General features: G+C 42.0%; 2 protein-coding genes across 4 annotated transcripts in view; both read left to right on the top strand.

The window, feature by feature from the left end:
* The first annotated feature begins 79 nt into the window (after positions 1–79).
* dcst1 (DC-STAMP domain containing 1) lies at positions 80–8,333 on the top strand. The gene is made up of 16 exons (XM_076281251.1): positions 80–137; positions 279–404; positions 522–596; positions 718–846; positions 1,065–1,204; positions 1,297–1,468; positions 1,586–1,729; positions 2,727–2,848; positions 3,272–3,429; positions 3,582–3,681; positions 3,862–3,957; positions 4,399–4,525; positions 5,116–5,232; positions 5,684–5,826; positions 7,352–7,462; positions 8,094–8,333. The coding sequence occupies exons 1-16, from the start codon at positions 80–82 to the stop codon at positions 8,331–8,333; spliced, it is 2,058 nt and encodes a 685-aa protein (XP_076137366.1).
* Positions 8,334–8,955: 622 nt separating this feature from the next.
* adam15 (ADAM metallopeptidase domain 15) overlaps positions 8,956–22,714 on the top strand; it is a 28,921-nt gene continuing 15,162 nt past the window's right edge. For 2 of the 3 annotated variants that reach the window (XM_076280356.1, XM_076280355.1), the window contains exons 1-5: positions 8,956–9,711; positions 11,576–11,679; positions 20,106–20,182; positions 21,225–21,303; positions 21,514–21,590. In XM_076280356.1, coding sequence (XP_076136471.1) covers positions 9,408–9,711; positions 11,576–11,679; positions 20,106–20,182; positions 21,225–21,303; positions 21,514–21,590 — 641 coding nt within the window. In that variant the 5' untranslated portion in view covers positions 8,956–9,407. Of the gene's footprint in view, positions 9,712–11,575; positions 11,680–16,827; positions 17,104–20,105; positions 20,183–21,224; positions 21,304–21,513; positions 21,591–22,714 lie in introns of those variants that run through there. The other variant, XM_076280357.1, reaches the window with a different exon arrangement.

Genomic DNA, 22,714 nt, shown 5'->3' with positions numbered 1-22,714 from the left:
AATTCCACAGGAAATAGATTTAACACACATCAAGCACTACATCTGGTATTCCTTCATGTAATCCTGGTACTGAGATGAAATGGGATCCACACTGATTGACCTCCAACGAACCAAACGACGTAAACCATGTCACTCAAGTAAGAATGCGAGCACCTTTAATAGACCAATGCCATTTAGTGTGCAGCCCTTAGTCCAAAACAATTTTAGACACTAGTAGGGCTACGTGACATTTCATCATGCTACTGGCCCCATTATCTCATGGATTTCTTTTCTGACAGCCATCGAAAATATTTGCAAGAGGATCCTTCCGGATGTCGCTCTGAAATTCTTGTTCAGTCCACCTCACGAGTTTCCACGGGTTCGTCTCCTGTGTGGTGTTCTCTTTGGAACAGTTAGTGGTGCAGGTAAGAAGAATTCTGATGTCTTAATTCTCATGTAGGCTAAGTGAGATTTAAAAAAGAAAAGAAACCTTGATGTTTAAACCTTGATGATTAAACGTGCAATTTCTTTCATTAATTTAGGATTATACCTAGGCCTGATGCACAATATTGTGATGACCACCATCCAAAGGTTAATTGTTGGATATGTGTTTGTTGGTGAGTAGTTTTATTAATATAGTGACAAGACCTTCAGACTCATATTGTCTGCTCAGTAAACTTCAGACTCATATTGTTGTTCAGGCTAGTTAGTTAGGCTAACTTTATTGTGAATTTCCAGGTGTGTGCATTCTGGGTGGAATGTTTTCCACACTCTTCCGCTGTTCGGTCCTGCTGATGTTTCCCAGCATCCTTGGTTCTCAGGGAAGGGCCTATCTCATGCTATTTGTCTTCTTTGGTCTTTACCAGGGTAAATTATGAATTGATCATGTGACCTAAAGTGTACTGGTGTTGTATAAAAGGCACCCTTGTTGTATTATTTGGTCCACTTGGATTTGTTTCACACAAAAGGCCTTGTGCCACATTTAGGCCTTGCGCCAGAAGATAAGGCTTTTTAGTGAAGTTTGTATTGAACATTATTCAGTGTTGTTACTTAAGGTAGCGGACTTATTGACAACTTTCTGACAGGCCCGGTCACCAACATCCCCTACAACATTCAGAATGTGGCCTACTCCATGGGTTGTAACTTGGACTTGCAGATTCAACACAGCAAAGTTATGTGGAGAGTGGTGATAGACCCATTTGTTCAAGTTGTCCAGGAGATTGTGGTATGTGTACTGTAGAAAAAAAATACAGTATCCCACATTGTTCATGTCCAGTTGGTCACTGATCTACTGCTAAGGCATTATGTTTATTTTAGGATGATACTGCGGAACTTCAGAGTGAAACCAAGAACATCAGTAGAAACTTTCAGAGCATCAGAGATGAGGTTCTGGGACGGTATGGATACAACAGCGTTGTAGGGGATTCTATCACCATGGGCAACAGCACACAGGAAGTATTTGCTGCCAAAACGATGATGCGTTGTGACTGTAAGTGTCAGACTCCAGCTCTGTAATAATTACATGGACATGTAACCGATCATTTGCCATCGTAAGTACAGGATGTTGTGACAACTCAAAGAACTGCAATTATGGTGGTTGTGGTAGATGTGGTGGAAGAAGGAATAGAGCGCTGCCGGGGCTGGTTTGACGTCAAATGGCAAGAGTGCATGGACACCATCAGTGTCCCTCTCATCAACCACCTGCTCTGTGTGCCAATGAAATTTGACTTTCTGTGTGATGTCATGAAAGGTCAGTGCTCAGAAGTGGATTTCTTTTAATTGTACTGTGTGTCTAATGCAGGGGTGTCAAACTCAAATTCACAGGGGGCCAAAATTAAGAACTGGGTGTATGTCGCGGGCCAAGCTCAACATTGAATAACCGATGTTTTTATTGAATTAAAACTGTATACACACACAAGAAAAAATAGAATGCAGGCATTTCTGAATATAGCCTAATAGAAAAAATATATTGAATATCTGAATAGAAAAAATATATTGGCCTATTTTTGCAGGTGAACTATAAAACATTTAACAACTATCAAAATTGTAATTGTAACTATTAACAGTTCATGACATGACAGTTCACGTCATGAACTCATGACAGTTCACGTTCACGTCATGACAGTCACGTTCAACGTGGTGCCGTTTTATGTTGTACTCTTTAGTGACAGCTACGGTGAATCCACATACCAAGCAAACGGGTTTGTCCTTGAATAATATGAACATATAATCGTTTTCCCACCTATCTTGAAAGCTCCGATTATCAATCTTTCGCTTCGCCAGTTTGTCTGGTTGCATGGATACATGTTTTGTTTATGAACAGAAAAGGCGGCATTAACGATGCAACGCATTTTGGGATATTAAGTGTTATCGGTGTATGATACACTGTACAGTATGTAGCAACTTGATGGGCTGCGTTGCCCTGGGCTGCGCTCATGCGCTGAATAGAATAGCGTGCTGGGCCAGCTCTAACGCGGATGCGCTGAAGAGAATACTGAGAATACTGAGTTTGACATCCCTGGTCTAATGTATCAGGGTATACTGTAGACTCTCACAATTGTGCAGTAGTATAGTCATTCATTTGTATGAAATTCTTTTTGTACTTCTATGAATAAGTTATATCAATTCAACGTATTTGTCATTACATGCATATTGTCTAGCTGTAGAAAGCATGATATTGTTTTTCTTTGGTGTTTGTTTAGTGCAGCACATTACAATTGACATTACGTGTGTTGTTTTATACTTAGTAATGACACCTTGGTGCAGAGAAGAGATCCCGGTGGAGGGAAACTTTGGGCAGACCTTTGACAAGCTCAATTTGTCCATAAACAAACTCGGGGAAGAGTTTACCACTAATGTCATCCTCCAGGTCCAATCCATTTCCTCTCTCACACCTACTGTGAACACAGTTTATCTGCTTACCTGCTTACCTGTCTCTAATTGTTTATACTGGGTCTTATCTTGTATAATCCCCTGTATGTAATCTATAAACATCTGTTGGCCAGAGCCTATTGTACTTAGGCCTACATCAGCAAATTACTGTGGGACAAACAAACAGCTACTAAATACATTTCCCAATACTGTATACGTTACTGAATACATTCCTGGGATTTGAGATTGTGAGATATTTAACTGTAACATAGTCATAATATTTACACTGAGCAAAACAATAAAGGCTATTCAAATGCCTGTGATTTTGAATAGATATATCAATACTTTGTATTTATATTGTAAATCAAATAAAATAACAGAAGGATACTTACCACCATTTTTCTGTATTGTTTGGGTGCAGAAAGTTGAGCAGCAATCAGTTTTTGGCCTGTCCATGCTTCAGGAAGATTTCTCTACAGAACTCAGCAAGACATTTGAGGAGAAAAAGGCTATTGTTGACCAGCTCTTGGAATTGGTTCATGTCCTTCTGTCTTTTGCCTTCATTGCTGTGTTTGTTTCGTAAGTTTAACATGTTGTATTGTATGACTGAATTAAATTCCCATATTATGGACAGACAGCTGTAGCATAAATGTTTGTATGAAATGATAGATTATGTTTACACCACCACATTGCATTAAGTTAATGTGTCCTGTTTTTTGATATCTAAAAAGTGCTTTTGGATATGCAAGACAGTACTGCCAGGATATTCGCTTTGACAATATTTACATTACAACATACTTCAGGCAGATTGATGCACGCAGGAGAAAAGCCGTAAGAATGCTGGTTGTTTGTTCCATATTTAGGCCAGTGTTATTATATTCTTTTGAGCTGTGAAGGTATACCTTGTTTTTGTTAGTAACTGCCACAGAAATGTAGCGGCAAAGTAGTGCATTGTGTGCAATATGTCTGTGTTAGTCATATTTTTTTTGAGAAATGTAACTGCCATTTTAGGGTAAGAGGTATCTTTTACCTCTGAAGAAGGCTGAGCACAAACACTTCATCAACCCCTGGAGCTTTTCCATCCATCCTAGCGAACTCAAGCTTGTGGTATGCCATATTTTGGTAATTTCTTTGAATGACAGCACCTGCATATCACTGCTGCCTAACCTTTCAAATGCTGAATAATTTAGAAGATATGAGGTTCTAGAAGGGCTCTCGGAGAGTACAGATCTCAGCAAAGGCCAAATGCCCTATCTCACAATATTAAAGAGGGTGATAAAACATCTTGATCCACTGCTTAATCTGAATTGACTCCAAATTGTCCCTTGGCCCATGTAATAAATTCTGTTAAAATCAGGATGGCAGTTTCCCTGTCCTAATCTTACTGATAGACAGACAAACAAACAGCAAAACAAACAACAATAAAGAACAAATCCTTCTTGGCAGAGCTAAATATATACAGTTTCAGGCCTATCAGGGTTTTCCAGTAAAAAATACAAATGACACAAAGTAATGAATGGTAAATGATAACTATATCTCTCTCTACAGGTGGCTGGCCTGTTGCAGGTGCTTTCTCTCATGCTCTTCACTTGTGTCCTACTGGCTGTGGATTGGATCCTTTTTCATGTCTTTGACATCATCCATAGACACTCATTCACACAGTATTCTTTCTCGAGTGAGTAAGGTGTGCCAATGGATAATTCATCATTAAAAATATCATGTGGAATAGAAATTGACATTGTTATACTGTATTGAATAGACTAACAGGTTTATATGTTTATGAGTACATGTACAGTTTGTTATTGAAAGGCCTCACTTTCCCAACACCAGTAGACGCTAAAGCATGACAGAAGGAGATAGATCTCCCTTTATTGAAATGATCTGACAAATGTAGCAATAACTGCCGGATGTAGTTGTAAAATAAGAGGTGGGTAAACTATCAATTCTGTGATCTCGGTGAGGTGGACTGCGCCATGCGGTATCGAATTTTTAAAAAAGGCATTCAGAACATGGTGGAGGTTATTGTCCAATGTTTTTAACAATACCAGTGATATTAAATGGTTCCTAGAGTGTTGAAGATTACATATTGTGAATGTGGATAATACAGTGTGATTTTTGACTCTAATAAGAGGTGGATAAACTCTATTTCTGAAATTTCAGAGGTGGATAAACTGTGTTTACTTGTGTTTAGCCTCCACTACATCCCTGTTAACTGCTATATAGATTTATAAAAGCTGACTGTTATCTAATGGGATATCCCCTCAGGTTATCACCACATTGATATTGATGTCGCTGGAGAATCCATACTGGCTAATCTCCTGCGGAAAACCATAGGTGCTTTCAACACCTCCTCCAGTGTGGACATGCAGTCCAGTAACAAGCGTAGGTGACCTTGTATTGTTGTTTTTTGTGGGATATATTAAAAATGGGAAACTTAATTTCATCAGCTGGGTCCAACGGAGTTCTAATTCTGTACATCCTGTTATCTGCCTTTATAAATAAAACTGATGACACTGTTTTGACAGTGAGACTCAGCAGTCGAATTGGCAGGCGTGCTGTCACGGCATCTGCTGGTGTCAGAAACGCTGCATAAGTTAGGCAGCAATGATGGACTGACTAATATATCCAGAAAATGCTCTACTAGACTTGAGCTCTACTGATACCATTTAATGAAAACTTTTTTTTCCTGTCACAATAATATTAATCCAGTCACTTGCTGATTGACTTATAGGAATACTTCAGTTTTGTTTAGTGTCAGTAGAGCGTTATCAATGTCATTTCATATTTTGTGTCCTATACAGGTTATGATGTGCTGTAATGTTTGTTCCTTTAGACTGTCTGCCCGACCCCCATGCCCTGACCTGGGAGGAGTACCTGTGGAGTATCGTCCCCCTCCTCATGATGGCCCTGATGTGCTGCCTGCAGGTGTACACCAACCGACTGCGCCGAGTCATCGCAGCCTTCTATTTTCCCAAGGTGAGAGAGTTACATACACGTGAGTTACATAAGCATTTCACATTTACATTACATGGCTTTCATCCCAAATGAAAATAGATGAAACCCTGATCCAAAGTGATACATAATACCGTGTTTGTTGTTGCTTCTTGCTGGACACATGGGCACTTTTATCTGATAGGGGGTGTATTAATCGCATCTTAATCAACAACAAATTACCTTCAAAACGGCTGTCTGCTAGAGCAAATTAACATGACAGCAATGTTGTAGAATGCTGTTGTTGTAGAATAGAACTTATAACTGTATGTTCTATATATATATTGTTCCTTTAGACATTATATTATATATATAAAGAACAGGACATAAGAATGAGCTCATATGTGGCAGCAAATCTATCTATAGATCACATATTTTTGAAACATGGTCTCTAAACAAGCATTTCATTCCACTTAGTAAATGACTTTCCTTCTTCAGGATGTGACGACCTTTTTCAATACATTACAATAGATGCTGCTGTGGTAATGTTTCCATATCTTTGATGTGCTGTTAGAGGTGGTTAAAAGCAACGGCGGCTGCATTTGCAGATGGATATGTTGGCATGCTTCCCAGCCCATGCATGTTTATCAAGCCCACTTTTTCAACAGCAGAGTATTTATTATTGTGTAACCTTTTTAGTACTAGCACAGGAAAGTCTGAACAAATACAGAAAAATCCTTTACATCCCTCTCGATGAAAACAAACAAAAACAGTCAAAAATGTTGTGTCGCTATGAGAAAACAAACATAGTGTGCATTTTGATATTGTTCTCACAGATATTTTATTGAAATATATTTGGAAACTGCATGTATCAGAATGGCCTACTTTAGTAATAAAATAAAGTTGTTTTTTTTTCTGAATAAATCCTCTTTGTGTCGAGAAATTGAGCACCCTTCGTAGAGGGCACATAATCTTACTCACACAAAATGTTTCAGCCTCTCCACCTACTTCCATACAAGCTCTCAATCCATCTGTAACACTGCCAAGAACACCATGAAATAATATTTAAACTATTGCATAACAAGGAATGAGAAGATATTGCACATTCGGCTCTATACCTCTGGGTTAAATGTATATATTCATGAGGTGAATGGTGGGCGATGGATTTCTCCAATCCTGTAAGAAATGCATTTTACACTCTGCCACCAGCAAAGCAGTCCAGAGCTGAGAAGGACTTATTGTAATAGCATTAGCCCCAACTTGTAGCTCGTGCCGGTGTATGCCGGCATGAGTGTACGCACGTGTATTTGTGTGTGCTCTGAGCGGCGTGGGGTGGGGGGGGCTGGTGTGGATTACCATTGCCTCTGTCATGCCTTTAGCCTGAATTAGCGTGTGTCATTACTTATTACCAGTGTTCCCTTTGCCTGGGACATTAATAGACCCTGTGACATTATGAGTGTTCACGTAGAGCATATAGCTAACCACTATCATAATGTTTTGCATCTTAATAAATGTTTCTGAAATCTTTCTTTGTCTATGTGTGTGTGTGTGTTGACGGTCACATCCACAGAGAGAGAAGAGGCGAATTCTGTTCCTCTACAACCTGCAGATACAGAAACGCATGACGTTTGTCGACATCCAACGCAGAAAGCTAATGACTGCACAAAAGCCACAGATGTCTGTAAGTGTCCAGAATTATTGCTCTGAAACCCTTGTACAGGACACGCTGTCAATCATAATGATGGTACTACGGTGCAGTAGCTTATTGATGTGTGGCTTGTTTCAGAAACTATGTAACTGTACAAAGAAACAGACAGTATTAAAAGGCGTTGGGTTCATCCCGCAGCGCCAGTTCTGCTTACCAAAAGTGGCCCACTGGGCACTCGCATTCCACGCCCTGCTCCAAGTCAGCGAGCATATCAGGCTTGATCCTGTCCCAAGGTTGTTCGATTGTTCGGTTCATCCCGCAGCATCCCAAAAAAGGCCCACTGGGCACTCGCATTCCATGCCCTGCTCCAAGCCAGCGAGCATATCAGGCTTGATCCTGTCCCAAGGTTGTTCGGTTCATCCCGCAGCGCCAGTTCTGCTTACCAAAAGTGGCCCATTGGGCACTCGCATTCCACGCCCTGCTCCAAGCCAAATAGTCATATCAGGCTTGATCCTGTCCCAAGGTTGTTGGTTCTCACTGTGTAAATTAGACTTTAGATGTGTATAGATGATATAGAGTCCTCTTAGGAGAGGTGTTGTAGGGAGCGCAGCACAGTTTGATTTCCATGTCTCTTCAAGCTTTTCCCTCTTTTCCTACTTCTCAGGTACTCTCAGCACTGGTTGTCCAGATGGGGCGACCGGGCCTGAAGCTGCAGTGGTGCTGTGTGTGTGGGGAACGCCAGAGAAGAGGACAGGGGCTTGAGTGCACTGGGTCAGGTTGCGGGGTGGTTTACTGTCCTCAGTGCTGGAGAGACCTGGATCAGTTCTGTTGTGTCTGTGCTCCGCACAAACAACATGACCCTGTGGACAGTGGCAACGATATAGATGTTTATTATGTTGACTAGAGAGCGGCCAAACAATTGTAACTTTTTATGCTTTTCAGTTTACAGTTAAATGTAACTTAATTTAAAATGTTTTAAAGGTTTTATGCATGTATGGATAAATGTAATGGGTAAACACTGTTCTGTGAAAAGTGCTTTTTCTGACAATATATTAAATCTAAATTGATAAATAATGTTTTTATTGTTTTTAAAAAACAATGGATGATTTCCGGCACTTCAGCCTGGTCTAGTATGAGCCAACTCCACTCCACTCCACTCCACATTAGCCATTAGTCATAACTTCTGCACATCCGGATGTCTTCAAGCATCCAAGCATCTCTCAAAATTTCTTTAGCTGATGCTGTTTTGCTGGAAGACTGCCAATTTTCCAGAGGATCTATACACATTAGACAATAACAACATAATAGACCTACAAAGCATTTATGATGGATTAGTATTTTTCTATTTTCATTATCGTATAATACGTGCTGTGATATTCTTCTTGAGTAGATTAAAATTCTATTCTTAAAAGTAACATCTACAAGAAACATGACGCCACCTAAAGGAAGGTAAAGGGTTAAAAGCCAAGAGGAAATCCCGCCTAGTTGGTTTCTACGCAGCAAAATACGATTACACCATCCGAGTAAACAGTGTTCACTGAGTCCTCACATCACCGGCAGAGCGAATGTTGCTGGAATGTAAATTCATTTTGAACTTACTTGGGCAACCTGAGAAACTGGACGCGGGATCGAACACAAAGTAACTTCACCGTCGCTTGGACCAGCAAATGGATTGTGGTATGCGTCAGCTGCGTAACCGTGCTCAGGCGAAACGCGGTTTTAATGTCAAATTGCAAAATGTGACATTTCGCGTGATCAAAGCCGGTAGGTACAGTTGTATGCTACCTCGTGGACGTTGTTTTGTGCAGACAGATTATTTTGGACATCGCCTCTAACATAGGACACAGGCGCGTTGGTTAAAGGAGTCCATGGAAGTCCCACCTGTGTTTTACACGTATAATAAGGAGTCCGGACGAACACCCGCAGTGGGGTCTAGACTGGACATAGAGTTGGACTAGAAGATTGACCCTTGATTTCGATGACACTGGTTTTGAACACTAAAACGTCAAATATGATCCTTAGTGCCTGCGCAGTAGTGCTGCCACTTCGTGTCTTATTAACTGTGTTATTACTTCAGGGTACCCCTTGCGGTTTTCTGAAAGGTGCCCTGTCCATGACAGTGCTATTACCTGTGCAGAGCCGGTTAGAACTTTTCAATGACACTGAAGCGCCACAGCCTTTACAGGTGGAAACTACAGACACCTCCCCTAGTATATTTACAGAGTCACAAGAGGAGACCTCTCCACAGCAAAATTCAAGACCGAGTCAGTCATTACATTCAGGTATGACAATTTTGTTACTCATGACTTATTGTTATTGCGCTTGTGTCTAGGATATTTGTTCGACATGCCTTGTTAATACTGCCAACAACAGTGTGATGAGTTATTTTGTAACAGCTTTAGACAGTTTACTTGCATTTGATTGAGTTATTTTGAGGAGGCTTTTATCATAAATATCTCTGAAGTCATCCTGTACAAATGAATTCCCATGAATGAAAACTATGTTGTCATAGTGCATTTTAGGTAGGCCTACACAACGGCACTTACAAGGTAGTTGTACCATGCCTTTTTTCAGAAGACCCTTTTCACCAACACACAGCCATTCATAACCACAACAACAGCTGCCCTCTGCTCTGTACAATGACTGACAGTGATTCCCACTCTGTTGTGATTGAATGGGTGGCCTTAGTTCAGCTGTGACTAAGAACAGATGTGAGTGAGAGCGAGGCTTACTCAGACACAGGCACTGCACTGGTGCATGCATGTGTTATGCACACCGGCACCTGGCATATCTGTGCCACCAAGTAAAGCTGAGCTAGTGTGGCCATTTGCTAAAACTTCAAATGGCTTAATAAAACTAGTAATGAATTCTTACAGGTGGGATAGGTCTACTGGGCTCTTGGGAGTCGGTTAGCAACACATTAAAATTCACAGCTTGAGTTTTCGCCTTTTTTCGCCCACGGGAAAAGGTTCTATTTGGAGTTTTCTCTGTGGGAAGGGAAAGGGGAAAAAATCACTGTGTGGAGTTTCCTTCAGGTTCTCTCTCCACACACACCCTGTTATTCTTACCTCATGGGACCCGTGTGGTTTTACTCCAGGTTAGCAACAGTGGTGTTCAGTGTAGGCAGGCCCCTTTGGGTCCCTGTCAAGTCAAAGCTTGCGTCAGCTTTGGATAATGGGAGGCCATTAGCACTGCATTTGGCTCATTCTGACAATGACATTAGTGTTCCCATGGTTATTACCGACAAATCATGCCAAACACGTTTTCTGCTACTTTACCAAAATACCACACGTAATTTTGAGACAGGATGCACTGTCTTGCTGTAAAGGTTTTTTTGCTTCTCATAATGTATTTCTGTACTGTATTAAATGTACTATAATTAAGGATACTCAGGTCTTGTTTTTTCTTTACCAGTAGAGGTAAAACGCAAAAATAACCAAAGAAATCCAACAGATTTTATTAACCTTGTCTGATGGCCAGCTGGACACACAGCAAACCAAGTGAATGCTGACATGCTTTAGACCCAAAGAGTCTGTCCAGTCTTTAGCCTAGTCTATCTGATGTCCTTGCACGCTTAAGCAACTTAATCATCCAATTGTTTCTTGGCTGATGTCCGGCTGTCTTTGTTAGTGACGTGCTCACGTGGGCCAAGTGTGCAGTGGGTCATTGCTGTACCTCTACCTTATCCTATGGTCTTTGTGCTGATGGTGCTGATGTCCACTTTTTAAAGTTGCTCTTCCGTAAATCAAATTAACCTGGTCATCTGAAAAATATATCTGAAACATTCAGAACAGCCCCATCATTTGTCAAAGACATCCGATCATATAATTAGCCAGGGTGCAGTTTGTATTTGAACCGAGCTGAACTTGACTGGGACAGCATGATTGAAGCCATGAGTGCAGCCATGATGATGTTATCCACTATGAAACTGCATCTGGATGGCTTCCATACCACTGGTCAGGGCTTTGCAGCTACATTCAACCAAATGCAAAGGGCAGTCAGCCATTTTCATGGACCAGCAACGTGTATGATTTTAATGTTTCCACCTATCACAGCATGGCATCTTTGATGATCGTTGATATGCAGTGCTTAAAAACAAATGGTTAAAATATTCTTAAAATAACCTTCTTTCCTGTGAAATCCCAGACAATGATGAGCATCACCATGGAAGAAAAGCCAAGCCGCTGGAGAGGACGAAACCCTTTGCCATTGTGAATGGACACAGGAAGAGTCTAACAGAGGCTTTGCAGGTAGGAGGAAAGAATCAAGACACTCATACTGATAATACAGGAGAAAAGTCTGTACAAAGAAGACTCTCCATCTCCTGGTTTGCACAGTCACTTCAATTATTTTCTAAACCAAAACCTCAGTTAGTTTGTGTGATACCCACAGTGTACCAATTGTGAAGGGAGAGAGAGAGAGATATAGTTTATACTCTTGTTTAAAAACCTTCAACCAGTTTCACTGTTGTTTAAGTGGGACACTCCGAACCCTTATAAATGGGCTAAGATGTCTGTGAGTAGCCGTGTCCGTTGCCATAGTTTGACTCTTAATGATTCAAAGCCAAGTGTGACTTCAGTCTTATTTCAAGCCCCAGTTAATCCACGATGAGTCCAGTCAGTGGCTGGTGTCTTGCTGGGTGGAGAGAGGCAGAGAGGGGGGAATTCTTCAGGATGTGACTTCAGCGCTGCTGTCAGCTGTGAAGGAAGTGGCCTAGTACCTCCAAAGTGGCCAGATCGTCCCTCTTCTCAGATCATACTTCTGCAGGAAGAAATGTCAACAGGCCCTGTTTCCTTCCTGCGTTACATGAGAGCAGAGAAGGAAGCCAGACGGCACATTTTCCTCACCTCCATTCATACACACACACACACACACACACAGACGCACACACACAGGAAGGCAGAAAATAAATGATGACTGTGTCTGATTGAGCCAGATCTTGTTGGATTCAAGGGATGTGTGTGAGGACCAAACATTTTTTTTTTCTTCAGAAAGGGAAGTTAAGCCGCAATGCAAGCGGAAATAGTAAGTAGGTCCAAATGCAAGGTCTGTCTCACAGCTGACTGTGCCTCAGTGGAGATTGGATTGCTATGTAGGCTGACTCACTTGTGTTAATGCATTTAGAGGGATGAGGGGACGCGGTTCCCACAGATTCTCCCTGGCTTCTTACTCATGCGTAGTCATTTTCTGGACAGTGGGTTGTGGAGGATATTGTGACTGTGCGTCTCGTCCACATATGCATTTAATCAGTGCAAATGAGCTCAGCAACACAGAGCTGTTTTTAGCTTTATTTTGAAACAGAAAACGGGAGCGAGGGAGAAAGGAAAGGTGGGTGGGGGGTTTGGCATGGGTGTGTGCAGCAAATATGCAGCCTACACCCTCATCAACACCCATCAGTTAAATAAAGCCTGCGGCTCGCTCTATCCAAGGTATTCAAATGATAAAGATCACGCTGGTTATAGCCAAGACCTGACCTCACCTCACTCTTGAATACACAAACATTCACTCCCAGTTAAACATTAACATGTTCATACAAATATTACCACAATAAGGACAATGCACCACCATGATTAATGGAAGTGGTTTAGGCTTATGTAGGTTATTTCAAAATGTGAACAGAAATGTGAGTTTGTGATGTTGTTGGCCACAGAGGTGTATTGTGCCATTCGTGAATGCAGCCTTGTTTCGTTTTGATTTAGCATAGCAGATAACCTCAGTGATCAAAAGACGCCCAGTTCGCCCACGGAGCGTCCTAATCAAAGCCCTCTGTGCCTGATGCTATAGCACAAGGGCTGTTCTAACTCTCAAGGAATGGAGTGTAACTTTCCAATCTCACAGTCTGTGGGTTTCTTCTTTCTACAACTGTACCACTACCATGAATCTCCATGTGATGTGTAAAGCTGTTTAACATTGCGGTCATATAACCGCTAAACATACTGTGAGACATGGGGAGTGCACTTGCGCATACTTAAGCAACGATAGGCCATCTTGTGCAGTCCATTTTGTCTATTTCTTCCTCTCACTCTCTCTCTCTCTCGCACACACACATACACAGACATACACACAGACATACACACACACACTTACAGGTGGTGGTGGTGTGTGAGATGCCCCAGGGCACGCTACGTTAAGACGGATTATGGAGCCGAGCTCTAATCTAATTCAGGGGGATGGTTCCCTCCGTACTTAATCAGTATGTTCACCCACCACCCCACCCCATCCCACCCTCCATCCCCTCAGGGCGACACAACCCAGGGAAGAGAGACGAGCAGAGGGAGTGGCGTGAGGACCGCTCAGCCTGATCCCCTTAAAACACCCAGAGAAAGTGACGGTGAAGTGACACGACAGAAAGTAAAGAGTCGGGCGCATGAGGTTAAGTTGGAGCCACAGGGGGGCCTCTTTCTCTAACCAGATAACGCCGTGATTTTAATTACACAGAACAACAAATGTCACCCTAGCTTAGGCATTTTTAGCTTCGGAGAGAAAGCGGTTCCCCATAAACTAGTTAAAATGTCATAAGTGAGACTTACATTTTATTACTGAAGTCATTAGTAGTGGATTGGCATTGGGGTTTTTTTTGCATTGAGGATGGTCAGTTAGCAGAAGATAAACAAGGATGTACAGTATTTGAAAAAAGACAGGATAACCGAACCCTTAGATGAATAAACAAGACGATTAACAGGGCAGTGTCTGTTCTTCGGGAGGTATTTCCTATTCAGGGAGGGAACGCCATTGCACTGAAACGCAAGGTGCTGTGTGGATGAAACACCCTCCACCCCCACCCGGCTTCCCACCTTCCCCCCTTCCCCACCTCTGTTCTGTTATTCCCCTGCCCCTCCCCTTCCGGGGCTTTCTTCCCTTTCCTCGTCCACCCCACGGCAGCCTTGAGTGAATGGACCCCACCCAGCAGCCCTTTGGCAGTGAGCTCATCTCGCTGGAAAAAGCACATGTCCAGGGACATGACCTCATTGAGTAAGTGAGGTGGAAAGAGGGGTGGAAAGGGAGAGTGAGAGACACAGGCACAGAATGAGAAAGAGAGAGAGAGAGAGAGACAGAGAGAAAGAGAAGGGGGTGGAGTGAACGTGAGATGTAATGAAAGGGGGGGATGGGGGTTGGAGACAGGATGGATTGATGGATGGAGGGAGTGATGTAGAGGAGGGAGGTGGGAAATAAAGACCAGCTAAGAAAGGACGCAGTGAGACTCAGCTGAGGGGAATTTGTGGACGTTGATGATTCAAACGAAAGGGGTGCGGAAGAGGATTTAACTGCCCAGGGCAGTTAAAGAGAAAGCTATGAGACTCTAAGTGGGCTTGGAGAAGGAGAGAGTGGGAAGGAGTAGTTCCATGGAAAGCACAGGAGCGAGGATGGGGAGAGGATGGCCTCTGGCCAGATGTTTGGGTGTGATAATGTGCTAGTGCTAAGTCCAGGCGCTGTGCAGGATAAGCCATTCTTCAGTGATGTCCAGCCACACCCACCTCATTTTCTTCCCTATCTTCTGCCTCACTGTTGCCTCTCTGTGCTAATTCCACCCCCCCCCCGCTTTGGCCAAATGCAAAATTTAGATTCGCTTCATTACAAATGGCAACTTACAATGACATCAATAAACATTGCTTTAACATTAAACAGTAGTTTTAGGTAAAGCTTTATAGCCCAAATTAAAAAGAGTGATCACATTAGTTTACCTTCTATAGCTGTCGTCAGGCAGGAAGATGGTGTTTTCTCTCTGTGTTCTCTCTCACCCTGAATAGTTTCGGTGGCCTTGGTGGTAAAAAAAAATGGTGGCTTTGGGTATTAGAGAGAGATTAGAATCCCTCATGTGGAGCTTCAACTCAGGAAACAGCACCATGGGCTCTGTTCTGGTCTGGGGCACAGCCTGCCCTTTGGACTTTCTGTTTAATACCAGATGAATGTCAAGTTTACTCTGAGGTTTTGTTCTTCTAGTTCAATTATCAGTGTTTGCTCTTTTTCTTTGGGTCGGATTTTGGAAGTGGTAATTTTCTGTGGTGGTTATATGGAAAAAAGGTGGTTTGTTTTTTGACGTCAGTTGGTTACAATGCCCTCAACCTCAAGATAAGTCAGTTGAGGGGACCCCCCCCCCCTTCTTTTATGCCTCACATTTCTCATTTCTCCTGCCTTGGTTCCATAACTACTCATGCTGAATTGCCAAGACTGTAGCCAGATGTCCACCCATTTACTTGATGTGTTTCGTGGTCATGGAAACACGCTCGAAAGTGGGGACCCACCCAGTTCAAGTCAGTTACGTTCCCAGAAGATCTTTACTGAGGCCATCTGATAACAATAAAGTAAGAAAAAGCCAAGGGCTGCAAATAGTCATCTGCGGGCCTACCATCAATCAAAGGCCCTATTCTCTGAGAGCACCGTCTCTACTTACACAAGTTACCACTTTCATGGTTTCCTTAGATGTGGTTTGGATCTGTTTCTCCCCAACCACTGTGAACAATCCTATGGGATCTTGCTTGATAGATTTGTGTTGTCGCCTACCACTAAGTGACATTGTGAGCCCCAGCAAGGCCCGATAATGTAAAGCATGGCAGTCCTGACTCTTTGCTGACTTTTCCCCTCCTGACATTCTCCTTGAAGGGTTCGCGTCTGTAGCGGCTACTCTCAGGCAGCTGTTTGCCGTTCATGTGGATTTATTTTTCTCTGGGGGCTTTGGGGAGGACAAACGGAATGCTCTCACTCTCTCTCTCGCAGCCATAATGCATTTGTGTTGCTCTGTTTGCGTTTGCTTCCCTGCGCTCAAAGACAATGCGCCGTCTCAGCAGAGGCCATCCCTTTCCTCACTGTCTGCCGGTCCACCTGCTCACGTGTCTGTTTGTCTGTCTGCGTGAAAGAGGTTTTTGTCCGGGCATGCCAGACAGTTCCCAGAAGCCTGCCCCCGGCAGGGAAAAGCAGGAAGCCATCAACCGTTTCGGCAGCGGGGCTGCAGGAAGCCTCTGCGTTTCACTTTTGTCATCCCCCAACGGTGGCCAGGCTGCACAGAATGGCAGGAAGAGGTGTTGAGAGCAGATCCAGCCTGCAGCTTGGCTGGAGACCCAGGGACCCTGAGAGCCGTAACTGTGGGGGTGGAGGGCCTTAAGTGGGGGTGTGGGGACCAGAAGACTAACTTTACCAGTTTCCTGTTTTAGCCTACTGAAGCGAAAGCACAGGAAAGAGGCATGTGTGGATGTGGGACAGGATGGCTTGTCATCGGGGGGCTGGTTTGTGGTTTAGAGAAGAGAATGTGTCTGTTTGTCTGTGTGTGTGTGTATGTGTGTAAAGAGAGAAGAGTGTGTGTATGTCTAAAGAAAGAAGAGACAAATAGGGATGTGTGTTTAGTGCCATGCTGCCCGAAGTTAAAGAGGTCAACAGATTCTCAGTCAGCAGCCAGTTCAGCAGATCTGAACCTCCAGTGGTGCTTAACGTGCTTATGCTTGGCGGTGGAGATTTTGAGGGCAGCAAGTTTAGGAACCACCTAGGCGTCAACTATTCTTGCAAGCCTGACAACTCCAATTTAGGCTTGAGGTATTGTGCAAGGCAATGGTATCCTGCAATGCACTATGTCTGGTAGACGATTGTTTGGCAGTCTCAGGATCATCCAGGTGGATTGGTCGCAAATCCAATTAGGAGTTACCTAAGAATGGATACACTGTCAGGTACAGTTTTACCACAAGGTAAATATTGTAGCACAGAGGTGTGGCCTCTGTAAGGGTTTGTTTGTCTAAATGTAACCACTACCCAGTGATGACCTGCTAAGAATATAGTTGGTATGGTTCAAGTGAGCTATAATTTACTAAGCCAATCATCTTGTTGTGAAATCATGAAAGCACCATGTTGAAAACCTGTAATCAATTAAAAATCAACATCAAAGTATAGGAGTTATCTAGAAGTGTAACAGGCTAAATATTAAAATTAGACCGTACCCTCAAAGCTGTTCAGATTACAGGCATTATTGAAACAGACAGTGTTTGTTGTGTGATTATTGGGTTTTTGTTTGTTTGTCTAATCACTGCATTCGCTGACCTTAAGAGATCAAATAGTGTTGCTGAATCAAGTGATCACCCCAACAGTGCCAAGAGTGGAAAGCATGAGCTCTGTCTCACACATGGCATATGAACTGGGACTATAGCCTTAAAGGAATTATCCGGAGTAAAATGCACTTTAGATCAATTTACGGATGATTGGGAGTACACACGTTGAGTTGACATCAAAATCATGTCATTCGGATGTGTTTTGAGAAAGTTCGATTTTACCGTTTTTAGTCAAAACTCGTTAGCGTGGAAGTGAGAAGGGCATATTATTTCGCCGCTACAAAACGCTATTTTTATACCTCTTCTACAGTTCCAAACAACATTACACATACGTGGTAGTGAGTAGAGGGTCCCTAAAGCCAAACCGAAGTATCCCGAGGTCTTTATGTGGTCGGATAGAGAGTCCAGAATGAATTTCATCAAGCCAGTACCTTTTTGGAAATGTTGCCATCTTTGCTGCCATCTTTAGGGGAAAGTCCGGAGGAGTCGATTGCCGAAATTCACAATTTCGTCGCCGTTTAAAAAAAAAAACAAAAAAAAACAAAACATAGTCCAGTATTTCTTTTGAAATTGAAATGAAGTTGTATGGACTGGACTATGTTTTTTTTTTTTTTTTTTTTTTAAACGGCGACGAAATTGTGAATTTCCAGAGCGTGTTACTTCCATACTTGGCAATTGACTCCTACGGACTTTCCCCTAAAGATGGCAGCAAAGATGGCAACATTTCCGGAAAGGTACTGGCTTGATGAAATTCATTCTGGACTCTCTATCCCAGTGTTTCCCAAACTTTTTTTCTGGGGACCCACTTTTTAAAAATGACAGACCATCGCAACCCATTTCACTTCAGATCTAACATGCAACCACCAATATTGTTTTAGGCCACAGGTTCTCAAACTTTTATATGCCCCCCCCCCCCCCAACCATTCTACACTGCCATACTGTATGTATACGTAATAGCGCCTAGGTCTGGCCTACTACCACTACTATTACAGGGATTGGTGATTGTAATGGTAAACTGACTGACTCAGTTTACCACAACTCTGCAATCTCAATTACACATGAAACAATGTTAAATATTTTCAAAGCTATAAAATTCTCGCTCAGTGTTGTACAAACACACAACCTCAGGTTTTCCTCATCCTGCTTTGAACACAGTTGTGTTGCATTTTGAGCACCATCAGCGTGGAAAGTTACCTAAAAGATAACGTTTTAATGAGCATCCGAGAGTTTGGGGATATTCTTGCATTCTACGCAATCGTCAATCTTCAACATAGTAAGCTGTTCCTGTATATCTAAAGAGAGATGTTGTACTAGGCTGCGTTGCGTTGCAGACAAATGGATCCATAACAGCGTTAATTCCGATGTAAACATAGCAAATAACTCAAGTCGTTATATTGTACCCTATTACTGGAGGTTTTTTGGAAAGTTGAATCCGCATGTTAAATGTTTGCTTGTTTATAGGCCTTATACTAAGGCTGTGTATTGGTGTTGGGACAAGCTATGTTGTAAGACTGTGAAATGAATACATTTCAGAATAAGAGGCTTTTGCGCAATAGCCAAAAGATAATAGAGTTTGCGAGGTGGAAAACAAGAGGAAATAATAGCATTTCAAATGTCCATTTAAATTGTAGCCTTATATAATGCATTGGTGTGCATTTTAAATCCGAAATAATAAGGAATGTGAGGAGGCTGCTATTAACTTTAAAGAGTGCATCTACAATCGAAACTATCAGCCTATGACGCAAATTGAATAGCCATGCCCGGTATACGGATGTCTGCTTTAGTTGACAGCATGGTAACTAGATTTTAATCGGTCAAGGGAAGCTGTCCGTTAATGTTCATGCTGATTCATGTCCCTTGCATTTTGCAACTGCGAGGTCAATAGCAGGCGCCCCACAGAAATGTTTCCATTTGCGAGTGAGATGCACGCTGCCCCCTCTGCGACGCGTTCGCCCCCTGTTTCGGAGCTATTCTAGAGCCGTCACTGTGCTAAACAAACTATATCCTAATAGAAAACTGATAGCTTTCCAGGTTAAATGGTATAAGCTAGGCCTATTACACAACATAAATTGTGCTGGCGACCCAAATAAAATCTCCTGCGACCCACCTGTGGGTCGCGACCCAGTCTTTGGGAACCAATGCTCTATCCGACCACATAAAGACCTCGGGATACTTCGGTTTGGCTTTAGGGACCCTCTACTCACTACCACGTAAGTGTAATGTTGTTTGGAACTGTAGAAGAGGTATAAAAATAGCGTTTTGTAGCGGCGAAATAATATGCCCTTCTCACTTCCACGCTAACGAGTTTTGACTAAAAACGGTAAAATCAAACTTTCTCAAAACACATCCGAATGACATGATTTTGATGTCAACTCAACGTGTGTACTCCCAATCATCCGTAAATTGATCTAAAGTGCATTTTACTCCGGATAATTCCTTTAAGACCTGGTGTGTGTGTGTGGCTGCAACCGACCTGAAGGTGTGTGTGTGTCTGTTACTGAACTGAAGGTGTGTGTTTCTGTACATGACCTAAAGGTGTGTGTGTGTGTGTGTGTGTGTGAGTGTTTGTGTATGTGTCTGTGATTGACCTTAAGGTGTGTGTTTCTGTAACTGACCCGAATGTGTGTATGTGTTTGTCCATGCAGAATGGCCACCCAGAGAAGCTCCAGTGTGGCCTTAAGGTTGGGAGCAGGGTCTACCTGCTGGACCTGGAGAAAAATCAGTAAGTACACCCACCTGGGTTACATAATAATAATAATAATAATAATAATAATAATAATAATAATAATAATAATAATAATAATAATAATAATAATAATTAATAATAATAATAATAATGATAATAATAATAATAATAGTAAGCTTTATTTGTATAGCACCTTTCATAGAATGCAGGTCAAAGTGATTTACATTTGGAGCATTTTGGAGCATTTAACACCAAAACATCAGAGATTTAGAATTAAAATAAAAATGAGACTTCACAATTCACAAGATGGTAAGGAGAAAGATACAACAACACATACAATACAATTAGTGCAATGAAAATAGGAAGACCCTGTAAATAGCAGCAGTAGAACATAAAATAATGTGAAGAAATAGGCTACAAGATAAAAGTGAGTTAACTAAAAGCTCTCATATACATGTTTTCAGGTCTTTTTAAAAATGTTTACAGAATTTCCCTATTTGATGTACAGAGGCAGGGTGTTTCATAGCTTTGGTACATGTGGATAAAAGCATCTTCTTCGCTTAGCTTGTGGAGCACTTTGGGCACAGTTAAAAGATTAGCATTGGGAGATCTAAGGTTCCTTTGTGGTTGATAAGATGTTAAAAGCTCAGAGATATATGAGGAGCTTAGAGCTTTTAGAGCTTTGTAAGTAACTAACAGAACCTTAAAATCAATTCTATGGTATTTGGTCTGACTTTGATTGGCTTTACTGTATGCTCTCACTTCATAATTACTTTGGACCAATAGTAAAGCACCATGCTCCGGACTCAATTGAGGGCATTAGATGTGAAGCCTTGAGCCTTTAAGGTAAAATACAGCACAGCGAAGCTGTTCATTTTGACACCACATCATGTAGTCTGTGGGGATTGGACCCAGACCTCAGCTTTTACTGCCCTGCCCTGACTCTTGACATGTGTCACAACTACCTTACAGTATGTTCTGACCATATGTTTTTCCCAAAGTCTTTAAATACTGATTCTCATGCATTTATTGTACATTAAATTGTCCAATAAACATCCTCTAATCTCTGTTCCCTCAGAGATCTCCTGCCCAAACCACCAAATGTATTCTACTACCTCCCAAATGGAACAGGGGTTGCTATGGACCAGAGCCCTGTGGTAAGTCTACGAGCCAGAACCATATTTATATGGGAAAGAAAGACTCTGATTCTCAAATATTAAATTATCTCTGTTAAACAGGAGTAAGCATAATATAACTGCTGCTTGAATATGAGAGTCAGGACAGTCTAGAGGGGATTGCAGTGATATCTTAGACGTTTGTAGTGAATGTAAGAAACGTGTTCATGTTGAGCGTCCCTCTGATCCCAGATTCACTGTTACTACCACGGCTCTGTGCGAGGCTTTCCTCAGTCCCGAGTGGCTCTCAGCACCTGTGCTGGACTCAGGTAAGAAGATCTTAGTGTCCATTTAACTGTTACAGTGAGGGTTGGAACAATGTCATTTTGTGAATTACAATGAATGAAAAGATTGAGCTACCTCACCAGATTTGGTATGCAAAGACGTGGCGTTCTTTTTTTTTTTGCATTACTGACCAATTACTTCTCACTTTCCCTTCTATGGGTAATGTAATTACTATGAATACTCGAGTGTCTCCCTTTTTAGGCTCCAGTCCACTTCAATATAAAGTCATTGTGAATTCATTCAAGTTCATGTCAGGTTCAAACAGTTCACGTGCATTTGACTAATTCTGAACCTACTACCACAGATTCACTTGAGGGCCCTTTTATTAGTCTTAGTGTTGCATAGGGAAGGTAATATGTGAGTTTGAATAAAAAGGATTCAGGCAATATCCCGGTCATATGTACCGAATACAGTGTTATGTAGTTGGTGCAGCTGGCCTTTAGCAAAGGTACTGTATGTGTCTATCCTTTAACCTTAACCTAGGGTCATCTCAGCCCTAAGGCTTACAAACACAGCAGTGAATGTCAGTGAATGGGGCCAGCTTGGTTGAGGAAACGTGAGTCGCAAGAGCGTGTGCAGGCTGTGGGTCATAGTACTTTCAACTTCCATAATGTAATCCGGATTAAAACAAGAACATTAGAGCTGACTAGTGACTACTAATCTCACTTTTTAAAACAACACAGGCTACCTCTGGCCATTTCAATTAAAGCATCGAATGTACCCACCTGGAAGAAGTCCATCGAATATTCTTAGCTTGGCAGAGACAAAAAATAACAGCAAACTTCCCACACAACCCTAGAAACACTCACTCACGTGCATGTGTCTCGTGCAGCATTCAGTCATCATGACATATCAATTTACCTTTCTGTTAAAAAAAACATGGCGGCATGGCTAGTGTCTAGTGAATTTTCTCAGAGAAGGCCGTGGACAGACAGCAGAATACTGAAACATTAAATCCCTTTTTGTCCCCTCAGTGTGACATTACCCCCTAATATATAATTTAACATCTCACTCACATGAACATGCATGTGTTGGTGATTTTCTTTACCTTTTCGTTCTAAAGTATATAAAAAGTAGCCTACTATTTGAAATATTTTGTATCTGACCA

Source organism: Alosa pseudoharengus, unplaced genomic scaffold (genome assembly GCF_046254945.1).
Source record: "Alosa pseudoharengus isolate Yale_2024_CS ecotype anadromous, Long Island Sound unplaced genomic scaffold, YU_APseudo_1.1 YU_APseudo_1.1_scf_12, whole genome shotgun sequence".
Classification (NCBI taxonomy): domain Eukaryota; kingdom Metazoa; phylum Chordata; class Actinopteri; order Clupeiformes; family Clupeidae; genus Alosa; species Alosa pseudoharengus.
This window is presented reverse-complemented; position numbering and strand designations above follow the sequence as displayed.

What these genes read in the sequence shown, in the direction of transcription:
- dcst1 (XM_076281251.1), top strand. Translation starts at nt 80, where the DNA reads ATGGGATCCACACTGATTGACCTCCAACGAACCAAACGACGTAAACCA. An exon ending in TTCATTGCTGTGTTTGTTTC is followed by an intron (nt 3,430 to 3,581) that starts GTAAGTTTAACA and finishes ATATCTAAAAAG; the next exon opens with TGCTTTTGGATATGCAAGAC. An exon ending in CACACAGTATTCTTTCTCGA is followed by an intron (nt 4,526 to 5,115) that starts GTGAGTAAGGTG and finishes ATATCCCCTCAG; the next exon opens with GTTATCACCACATTGATATT.